The sequence below is a fragment of the Anguilla anguilla genome, chromosome 10, assembly GCF_013347855.1.
Source record: "Anguilla anguilla isolate fAngAng1 chromosome 10, fAngAng1.pri, whole genome shotgun sequence".
Taxonomy (NCBI): domain Eukaryota; kingdom Metazoa; phylum Chordata; class Actinopteri; order Anguilliformes; family Anguillidae; genus Anguilla; species Anguilla anguilla.
Genome location: NC_049210.1, coordinates 45,862,855 through 45,873,885, shown reverse-complemented (window position 1 = coordinate 45,873,885; position 11,031 = coordinate 45,862,855). Strand labels below are relative to the sequence as shown.

The following is an 11,031-nucleotide window of genomic DNA, read 5'->3' as shown; positions in this document are numbered from 1 at the left end:
TGTGGCTGTGTTGAGTTGTGTGGCTGTGTTGAGTTGTGTGGCTGTGTTGGGTTGTGTGTGGCTGTGTTGAGTTGTGTGAGGCTGTGTTGAGTTGTGTGGCTGTGTTGAGTTGTGTGGCTGTGTTGAGTTGTGTGGCTGTGTTGGGTTGTGTGTGGCTGTGTTGAGTTGTGTGGCTGTGTTGAGTTGTGTGGCTGTGTTGGGTTGTGTGTGGCTGTGTTGAGTTGTGTGGCTGTGTTGAGTTGTGTGTGGCTGTGTTGAGTTGTGTGGCTGTGTTGAGTTGTGTGGCTGTGTTGAGTTGTGTGTGGCTGTGTTGAGTTGTGTGTGGCTGTGTTGAGTTGTGTGTGGCTGTGTTGAGTTGTGTGGCTGTGTTGAGTTGTGTGTGGCTGTGTTGAGTTGTGTGTGGCTGTGTTGGGTTGTGTGTGGCTGTGTTGAGTTGTGTGGCTGTGTTGAGTTGTGTGGCTGTGTTGGGTTGTGTGTGGCTGTGTTGAGTTGTGTGGCTGTGTTGAGTTGTGTGGCTGTGTTGGGTTGTGTGTGGCTGTGTTGAGTTGTGTGAGGCTGTGTTGAGTTGTGTGGCTGTGTTGAGTTGTGTGGCTGTGTTGAGTTGTGTGGCTGTGTTGAGTTGTGTGAGGCTGTGTTGAGTTGTGTGGCTGTGTTGAGTTGTGTGGCTGTGTTGGGTTGTGTGGCTGTGTTGAGTTGTGTGTGGCTGTGTTGGGTTGTGTGGTGTGAGGGTGCAGGCTGCTGCGTTTGGACCACAGACTGCAGAAAGGCTGAAAAGTCAGCTTCAGAAACACAGCCCGGTTTTGGCCGATTGGCTCGGACGTGAAGCGGGGCCCCCCCACTCCCGGCCCCGCACGCACCCCCCCTCCCCACAGCACAGCTGGCATTCATGCTGCCCGTTCCAGCATGCCAAAGAAAAACATATCCCTGCACAGGACATGTGGTAGAACTTAGTAAGAGGGGGCTGGCAGTGGGGGATCTCTCTCTCTCCCTCTCTGTCTCTCTCTCTCCCTCTCCCTCTCCCTCTCTCTCTCTCCCTCTCCCTCTCCCTCTCCCTCTCCCTCTCCCTCTCCCTCTCCCTCTCCCTCTCCCTCTCCCTCTCCCTCTCCCTCTCCCTCTCCCTCTCCCTCTCTCTCTCTCCCTCTCCCTCCCTCCCTCCCTCCCTCTCCCTCTCCCTCTCCCTCTCCCTCTCTCTGCTCGCAGCGGGTCGGACATTTAACCCCGCCACTTCTGATCGGAGCTCGCGGTCGGAGTCTGCAGCGGGGCTGGGTGGCTCCTTCACGAACTCCTCTGAGGACGGCACTCCCTCCCGGCACTCCCTCCGGGGAAAAAAAAGTAACAAAAGAGGGGGAAGGAAGGAAGGAAAGAAGGACCGACCGGACGAACGGGATCGGACGGTGAAACCGAACGCCGCGAGCGCTGGAGGAACGGAGGGGGGGGAAAGAAGAGAGACGAAAACAAACAGCTGGGCTGGAAGGTACGGGCGAATTCCAAAGGGCTCTCTCTCTTTATTCTGAGCACGGGTGCCGCCAGCCCGCCGCTGGGTCCGTCTCCGTGGCGATGGCTTCTGTGGCATGCTGGGGGATTTAATGCCTCAGCCTCATTTAAGCAGGATTAGGAAAAATATCAAACGTCACTCAGCTGTGTATTTGACCTCAAAACATGCATTTTAAAAAAAACAAAAAACAAATATATATATATATATATTCTTTACAACATGCAACAGTGGGTTGGTAAAAAAAAAAGTTTTGCAGAAACTGCTGTGGCATTTCAGTTGCATGGAATTTCTTATGTCATTTAAACAGTAATGACATAAGAAACAGTGGCTGATGTTCATGTGGTTGATGCTTTTTTTCTGCAAAGCAACTATTTAAATTTGAGTATAAATCAAATATGTGAATGTATAACTGCTCCATGCACAAAACAACAGCATATGATAAAACTGGGACAAAAAAAAAGGTTTTCCACAAAAACACAGGAGTCAAAGTCTAGCAGGAAGCATGCGTTTAAAAAACAAAAAAAAAAAAAACTCTTTTACAATGAACACAGGGCGTGACTCAGACCGGACGAGTGTGGGCCGCTATATGGTAAGTGGCTGACTTACGCGCTCGGGGTTCAGTGGACGTTATGCTGATTCGGCATGCGCCCGTTTCCAAGGCCAAGGGGTTTAAAATTCCATGACCAAAGAGGTTACAGAGGCATGAATGATCCACAGCCTACGCAGCCAATGCAGACACAGCGGGCTGGTTCACAAGAGCTGACATTTAACTGCTTCTATTCACTACTGCATTTGTATTTATATGTAAATATTCTGTGGGTAGTAGATCACGTGAGAAAAATACAACAATGAACAAATTTCTTTGTAGGCATATTCACCAGAAAGTAGGACGCATTACCACATAAATACCACATGACCTGTGAGCATTTATCAAGCGTTTACATCTCCCTTCACTACATCAAACACCGATACCCACAATCCAGTTTGTTACTTCAGAGTTACATGTTCAACGTCCTTATTCCACCCACTGCGGGCCTTAATTTTACCTTGTAGGTTTGTGTACTTACTGCTATACATGCGAGATTAATGACTGGGCATGATCAGTGCCCTTTATAAGGCGCTCTGGATAAGGGCATCTGCTAAATGCTTAACTGTAAATGCAAGTACAAACGTATCAATAAATGTATCAAGAATTGCAATAATGGAAATTCACTGCTCCCGAATAATTCTTCCATGAATTTGCTCTCTGTATTTCTAACCCTATCACCTTCCAGATGTGCGCTATGCATGCCCTAGTGTTAGAGAGGCCCAAAGGGTTGTCGGGGCTGGCCGCGGCTCTCCTGCTCCTGCTGCAGGTGAGCAGGTGTGCGGGCTGTAGGACGGGCTCCCTCTCGGAGTGCCAGGCAGCCCCCTTCGTGCCCGGGCACAACCTGGCGGGGGAGGGGTTCGACGTGGTCAGGATGCAGCGCAAGGGCGCGTACGTGATCGACGTCCGGGCCTACCTGTCGCCCAACGGCACCTGCGCGCTGTGCGAGAACCGCCTGCAGGGCGGGCGGGCGCAGAAGGTCCCGGCGTCCGTGCTGGACTGGCGGCCCTTCAGCCGCTGCAGGAAGCAGCTGTCCAGCGCCCTGCACCACTCCGTCGACTCGCTGGTGCGGAGCTCCGCCTCCCTCGTCGACAGCGACTGGGGGGCGGGCCTGAACGTGGAGGACCTGGGCGTGGCCATCCTGCGGGGCAGCCGCTCCGAGATCGCCCAGTTCGCCAGGGCCCAGTTCAGCCTGGACAAGGCCACCTTCGCCACCCACGAGATCAGCTGCACGCACTACAGGTAAGGGCCCAGGGGCCGCTACTCTGGGAAACACCTCAAGAGCCTGTGTGCCCTCAAAATGACCAGTTTTAAAATGATGCATTTTAAAAACACATTCTGAACTCACTGAAAACATTTAGCAATACACCCCTGCACAGTTTGGACATGCTATCTTTCATGTGTTAATTGGATTGCATTATAATGCTAATGGAAGTTTTCTCTGACAATACTGTAAGCCATATTTTCAATGAAAAAATATTGTTAAAAAAATAATTTCTTACTTCTGTAGTTACAGACTGGCGGACCACCCAACACTCAGTGGAGAGTTCTCTAAGCACCTTCAGGGCTTGCCCAGCGAGTACGACGACCGCACCAGCCACCGGTACCGGCGGGTGATCGACACGTACGGAACTCACTACATCCGGCAGGTGCACCTGGGCGGCCGGGTGAGGCGCATCACCGCGTTCCGCACCTGCCTGGCGACCCTGCAGGGCTTCTCCGAGACGGAGATCAAGAAGTGCTTGGACATCGAGCTGAAGATGGCGCTGGGCTTCCTGCCCGCCAACCTGTCCCTCACCCACAAGTGCAGCAGCATTCTCAGGGACAACATGACCACGGGCTTCTACCAAGGCTTCATGACGCACAAGATCGAGGTCCTCGGAGGGGAGAAATACTTCCCGGACGTCCTGTTCAACCAGGAGCCCTCGGAGGCCTACGGCAGCTGGATGAGCAGCCTGTACGACAACCCCGACGTGGTCTCCTACTCGGTCCTCCCTCTCCACCACCTGGTCGGCGACCCGGGGGTGAGCGCCAACCTGAGGAGAGCGGTTCTGGAGTACATAGAGGAGAACAAGCTGGAGGCGGCCCAGAGCAACGCCGACACCTGCTCCCCCGGCCCCAACCTGGACCACCACTGCTGCCCCCTGCGGGCGGGGCTCGGCCGCCTGAGGATCGTCGTGGAGAGGGCCGCCGGCTTGAAGGCCGACGTCTTCTCCCAGGCCGACGGGTTCGTCAAGGTGTCGTACGGCGAGCGCTACGAGGAGACGGACGTGATCAAGAACGACGCCCATCCCAGGTGGAACGCGACTTATAACTTCGGCACGGTGGAGCTGGGCCGTCAGCTGTCGTTCGAGGTCTGGGATCGAGACCTGTTTTTCCACGACTTCCTGGGCCAGTGCAAAATCTACCCTGAACGAGGCGTTCACTCGTACAGCTGCAAACTAAACCAGGGGGTCTTCTATTTCACCTACAGTGTCACGTGTGACCAGCATCTGACTGGCTACAGGTGTGGAAGATACTCTCCGGGTGATTGAGAGATAAAGCACTTTGGAAACCATTGCAACGATTAGCCTATCAAGACCTGTTCTGACTAAACCCAAAGAATCCAAGGCTAGCTCAGCAAAGCTCCTTGTTTGATTATGGGATAATTCTTCCTAAATTGCTCTTTTTATTTTATAATTGCACTTCTGTTAATGTTTTGCAACATACTAATTTTCAATTCAACAATGACTTAATAGTCATATTTCTTCAAATTGTACAGTATATTTCTGTTTGCTAATAAATGAAACTTGTACCACAGAAAAAATGGTCATTTTATGAGAAACGGAAAAGGAAACCAGTAGCTGACAGGTTAGGTTTTTTGACTAGAACGGCAAAATATTCTAATTTATACTCACACAAACAAGAACTTTGACTATATGAGTGACCAGGAGGGGACTTATTTAAAGCAAAATATTTCCATCTGCCTTAAGCCATTTTTGCCGCGTGGCATAACGCGTCCCCTTTGTAAACGGTGATTAGATAGTGCGCAAGAGCTGCCATGTAGTTCAGGGATCTTACTGTATATTTAGCTAACCAGAAAGGGCCGTGCTATTTTTTGCTTTCGCCCCGCGGAGCTCCATACACTGTCTTGAAATACTAGATTTAGGGACTAGCTGGTAAGATAAGTTCTTGTTGGGGGGTGTTTGGATGTGCTTAAAAGGTGTTTTTTAAACAACCGTGTTCATTGCTGACATGAAACGCTAAATTGCAGTGGAAGGTAGCTGTATACACAAAAAGAAACTCGTCTGAGTCAAAAACATGCAGAGGGTATAGACTCTCTCTGAACAAAACTGACCTATTTTAATGAAATGGTTACAATAACTGCTTTACCTTCATTATGATTTGCAATCTACAGAGGAAGTTCGAACCACTTTGAACTGGGTGCTTCGGGCTCCTTAATTGCTAGCAGCTTGGTTGCGACACTTGTGAGGTTTCAAAACGCGTCTTTTTCACAGCGATGGATTAGCGCGTCTGCAATCTTCCGGTGATAAATCTGAAGTTGAGTAAGCAGATATCACAACAAGATAACCGGCAAATATCATTACTCATAAACTGCCTCCTTTGTTCGTCGCCAAAGGAGACAAAAACTGAAAATCGAAGGTCAAGGTAATTTCGGGTAAGGTGATTAATTGTGTTTTTTCACATTTAAAAGGAGCGCACGTTTCCAATTCAGTTTTGTTCTTTAGAGATGCCCTGCAGGTTAAATTTAATTTACAGCAGTGTGTTTTTAATCTCCTGTATGCAAAAAGGTTCTCAAGATAGTAGCTACCCTTGTAAACCTAGCTGAATTTAAATGCTCGAAATGGTCTTGTAACTGAAGTATGCTCTTGTTGTTTCTATTGTGTATGAGCTTTCCATTGCTGTTTTTCAGTGAATTGCTATTATTCAAACTTGTGTAGGATACAATTTACAGTTAAATGCGAATGTCTTGGGACTGTGACAGTTTTTGCTCTGTACTCCAATGTGTTGGATTTGAAAGAAAACAATGAAAAAGAGGTTTAAGTGCAGACTGTCAGCTTGAATTTTTGGAGTATTTATACATCGGGTGATCCATGTACGAATTACAGCCCTTTTGAAACATTTCCACAGTTAAATGTTTACCTGCCTGACAATGAAACAAGCTGTGTTGTCAAGGTAGTTCCCTGTCCGTTGAAGTCACATTCACCAGGGGTATAATTAAAACATTAGTCATTTACATCTGCTGTAGAGAGCTGAAAATTGTCCTTGAAAAAGTTTGTATTCTGCAAGTTGTTTTTCTCTCCTCTGCATGAAGTTATCTGTTGAAACTTTCTGCTTTTAGCTATACTTTGTGGGGTTAAGTAACCCGGGTGCTGATAAGAGAGAAACACACAGTCCATACTAGATGGTCAAGAATTTTTTCTTTTGAGCAAACAACAGACCTGTTTACACTCTCAAGGTCACAGTGCTCACTGACCATCCTGTTATCTGTGGAATTCCAAAAAGGTGGAATTCGAGGAGTAAGATTCAAGATGTTTTCAGAAATGTAAACTCAGTCGCACTTGCACTCGTGATGCTCACTGATGAACGGGGCCCTATTGTTACTGACGTTTGATTTGGCACTCGGTATTCACCCGCCCACGCTCCTGAGAATACATCTGTGGGATTAGGACTGGGCCAGCCGCACGCTGTGCCTTAACCCGGGTAAACCAATGTGCAGTTACAGGTGCCTGTGTTGCAGATCTGCCGGCTGTATGTCGCTCTACAAGCTCATCTACTTCAACATGCGCGGGAGAGCGGAACTCTCCCGCTACATCCTGGCCTATGCAGAGATCCCCTTCCAGGACCACAGGGTGGAGTGGACAGACTGGCCGTCCCTTAAAACCTGTGAGTACCCAGAATGCACCCCGGCCGTCCCTTAAAACCTGTGAGTACCCAGAATGCACCCCGGCCGTCCCTTAAAACCTGTGAGTACCCAGAATGCAGTCTGGCTGCCCCCTTAAAACCTGTGAGTACCCAGAATGCACCCCGGCCGTCCCTTAAGCCCTGTGAGTACCCAGAATGCACCCCGGCCATCCCTTAAGCCCTGTGAGTAACCAGATGCAGATCTGCACCCATTCTCTGTGAAATGACGAGATGTTTTGTTCTTCAGATGAGTGCTGACACCACTTATGATTAATGTCCTCACCCCCTTTTCCCCAGCCTTTCCCCTCGAGCAGCTGCCTGTGCTGGAGGTGGACGGGGTCGAGCTGAACCAGAGTCTGGCCATCGCCAGGTTCCTGGCTAAAGATGCAGGTAACGACCATTTTCTTTCTGCCTTCACTACATTACAGTACATTACAGGTATTTAGCAGACAGAGAATTTACACTGCATCAATTTATACAGCTGGATATAAACTTAAGCGATGCAGGTTAAGTACCTCGCTCCAGGGCACAAAGACAGTGTTCTACCCGGGAATCAAAGTCCAGTTCAGTCATTATGCCATGCTGCTGCCGGTCACTTCACTACCACAGAATCATTGAAAACATTTGGCAAATAAGAAAAATAAATTACGTTTCTTTTGTTCTCTGATGCACCTTTTCCTGTCTCAGGCTATATTCACCGTCTTTAGCAGAGGGTAGGCGGGTCTGCAGCAAGCTTTCCTCTCTCTCCACTCATCCGCTCCCTCACAGACCTGGAAGTAAAATATATATACCAGCTGTTAAAAGAAAATCGATCCATTTCTGTTCACCAGCCATACTTGAGAAGGGAGCAGAGTTTGGCAGAGGGGCCCGGATTACGAGCGAATTAAGAGCGCTTTCCCTTTGGGAAAACCCGGTGAAAACTCTTATTCGTAGTGATTTCCCCAAAGCCCTCCCAGGCAGCGAGCCGCCAGTCCAGCGATAACAACCAGCGTTGCGCAAATGAGAACTTCCTCCAGGAAGCGCACGCTCCTGTTGCGCTGGGAACTCGTCATGGTAACGCGTCTGCCGCCCGGCTGAGCTCATCTCCGAAGCTCATCTTCTCCTGAGGAGATACCTTTCAGCTGACTGTAGAGAGGGGCACTCGATTGAAGGGCTGCTTATGGCTATATACTTACTCATCCCATACAGCCATGTCACAGGAAACTTCTCCATTTTGCCTACAGAACTACAAACTTAACACCTGTTATATACTGGTTGCAACTGATTTTTTAAGGGCAGTTGGGGGTGGGTGGTGGGTGGTTATGGCTCTATACTTGCATATCCCATATAGCGACATCACAGGATATTTCTCCATTTTGCCTACAGGACTGAAAATTGGGCCTTAATACCCAGTGTATACTGGTTCTGGGAAACTGCTCAATCCCTGATTGAGGATGAGGATAAGGATGAAGGGTTTGGGTTTTTATTGCTAATTTATGCAACTTCATATTGTAAATTTAAAACTGTATCAATAAGTGATTTGACTTCCTATGCAGTGCCCACTATAATTATTAGGCACCCTCAATTAATGAGCAAAAAAAAAAGCTGGATAACATTCCCGACTTCTGCTGAAGACTCGGTGCACTTCAGTAAAAGTTACATAGGAATGGGAATATGTCAATTATATTTTGTTCATAAGAACTTCTAGAGGTGGCAACAATATTCACACATGTTATGGAGAAAATTAGGTTTTTTATTTTAAGGTTATTTTTTCTGTATTAGTTTTAAGATTTCGTTCAAAAAAAAAATAAAGGGTTCAATCAAAGGTTATATTTCTCTCATATTGAGTGTAAGATCAAGCTGATAAACAACAGATATTTTTTACAGCCTTTTTAAAAAAAATCTTTAGCGAAGGTGAAAACGATTCTGGACGGCATGGCCAAATGCACATTAAATGTAAATGAAGTGCCAGAGTTTAACCACACCTTGACCTGAGGACTCCCTCATGCAAACAAACAAGCGATCACCAAACCGCAGGGTAGGGGCTCGTTCGCATTACCTGCTTCCCATTTCCTTGGCAACTTCGCTGGAAAACACCTGGCATGTGCACCGATCGCTGTTGATGCTCAAGAGATAAATTTGCTTTGACAGTCTAATGGGGGGGGACCCATTAGAGTCTGCCATCTCTGGGGGGGGGCGGGGGGGAAAGCAGAAGCGCTAAGAGAATAAACACAGAGACATTAATCACTACTCAGAGATGCTTGCTGAGAGACAAAACCACAGGGCTCCAGATCAGGAAACTGAAATGTGCACACACACCGCTAACCCAAAAAGCGCTTCCCGTTGCCGGTGTGATACCCTTCTGAGCAAATATCTGTTCAGTGCTAATCAAGACTAACGATCAAAGATTCAGCAACAGGATGCAAAGGCCTGCCATTATGTAACGTTCTACTCTGGCCAATTCCACTTAATGTCTGCCACTCGGTGAATTGAAAAGGGAAAACTCCTCAGAAAAGGGAAAACTCCTCAGAAAAGGGGAAAACCCCTCATTATGGTCATTTTCAAAAACTATAATTAAAAAAAAAATTTAGTTGGTTGGTTTTTGGGCGGGAAAAGAGGCGATCCGGCACCACCATTAGCAGGACACAAATGGCAGTTTGTTCTACAGGCCTTCGCAGTGTTCAGTAGCGCAAAATTCAAACGTTGAGGGGGGGAAAAGCGGTTGAGACGGTCAGATAAAATAAAAAAACGGGGAAGGCGCGTGCGAGCTTAGCGTGGGATCTGTTCGGCAGGGCTGACGGGGACCAGCAGGCTGGAGGAGGCCCAGGCGGACGCGATGGTGGAGAGCCTGAACGACTTCACCCTCATGATCCCCTGGAGGGAGGAGGACCAGGAGCTGAAGGTACGGGGGAGGTGAAAATGGCGGGGCCCGCGGGCCTACGAGCGCCGAGGCAGGGACCGTCTCTCACACACACGGGCTGACTGACTGTTTGTCCCGCTGCGCAGAAACAGAAGATCGACGAGCTCTTCGACTGCAACGCGCCCAAGCTGCTGAGCTTCCTGGACAAGCACCTGGGGGACGGAGACTGGCTGGTGGGCAACGCGGTGAGCGGGGCTGGGGGCGGGGCTGGGGCGGGGCGGGGGCGGGGACTAGCCAAACGTGGTCTGAATCTCTGCCTCCGATTAGAACCCCCCTTTACGCGAGGTCAGGACTCGCCAGAAATAATTAGCAAAGCGCTCCCCCCCCCCAGAAACTGGCGGATCTCATATTGGTGGCAAACCGCTTCTGCTTGTAGATTTGTGGGTTATGAGCCTGGCAGTTATGCCCAGATGGGAGTCCCAAGGCCAGTGCCCTCCGAGCGGAGTGTTGATGAGACAGGAATTATGGGTAATGCAGATGGAGGACTGAGGAGTCACATGACATCCTCCCCGTGCAAACTCATGGCAGCGGCCGCACGGGCTCTTCCTCCCCCGCCCGCTCACGCCTCCCTCCTCTTCCTCAGGTGACCTGGGCCGACCTGTACTGGCACGTGTGCTTCACCACCTTCAGCGTCCTGCGGCCGGACTTCGCCAGCCGGAACCCGGGCCTCTGCGCCCTCGTGGACAGGGTGGGGGGCATCCCGCAGCTGGCCCGCTGGATCCAGAGCCGTCCCAACAGCCAGTTCTAAAAAAAACTCCCTCCCCCGTCCGTCCGGGCGGAACGCAAAAACGGGACCACTGCTTTTATACGCAAAGTGTGCAGCTAAGCGTCCTCCTGCTGGAGAGGCATGCTGTAAATCCACACGTCCAGAGCTTCACTGTGAAACGCGCTGTGTGAGCGGTTTTATTCACGAGTCAGAATGCTTTCATCCTGGCTCCTTCTCAGGGTTACACGCTGGAAATGACGTATTCCAGGTAACACAGGGCAGCGATATATACGTCGAGGGAACTTTCAGAGATCTTCAGGAAAACTGTTTTAAACTGGCGAAGATGCATCGTCGTCTAACTGTATTTTTCTACCTGTAGCGAAACGAATAAACGGTAGTGATGCAAATGCCCCTCCCCTTCACTATAGTGACCTACAGGG

General features: G+C 49.4%; 1 protein-coding gene across 6 annotated transcripts; it reads left to right on the top strand.

Annotated features, from left to right (window-relative positions):
• The first annotated feature begins 1,159 nt into the window (after positions 1 to 1,159).
• On the top strand, positions 1,160 to 10,998 carry prf1.5 (perforin 1.5). 6 transcript variants are annotated; one of them, XM_035379725.1, is made up of 6 exons: positions 1,166 to 1,474; positions 6,808 to 6,968; positions 7,284 to 7,376; positions 9,758 to 9,867; positions 9,972 to 10,070; positions 10,469 to 10,998. In XM_035379725.1, the coding sequence occupies exons 2-6, from the start codon at positions 6,836 to 6,838 to the stop codon at positions 10,631 to 10,633; spliced, it is 600 nt and encodes a 199-aa protein (XP_035235616.1). In that variant the 5' UTR covers positions 1,166 to 1,474; positions 6,808 to 6,835; the 3' UTR covers positions 10,634 to 10,998. The 6 variants fall into 6 exon arrangements, with proteins under 6 accessions (XP_035235612.1, XP_035235616.1, XP_035235614.1 ...); XM_035379723.1 differs by having other exon boundaries at positions 1,167 to 1,474; positions 6,823 to 6,968; XM_035379726.1 differs by lacking the exon at positions 1,166 to 1,474 and adding an exon at positions 4,656 to 5,239 and having other exon boundaries at positions 6,823 to 6,968.
• Positions 10,999 to 11,031: the final 33 nt, after the last annotated feature.

Bases quoted from the DNA above. Each gene is read 5' to 3' on its own strand.
- prf1.5 (XM_035379721.1), top strand. From the start codon at position 2,770: ATGTGCGCTATGCATGCCCTAGTGTTAGAGAGGCCCAAAGGGTTGTCG. The intron at 3,324-3,591 runs GTAAGGGCCCAG...TTACTTCTGTAG, and splicing joins ATCAGCTGCACGCACTACAG to TTACAGACTGGCGGACCACC.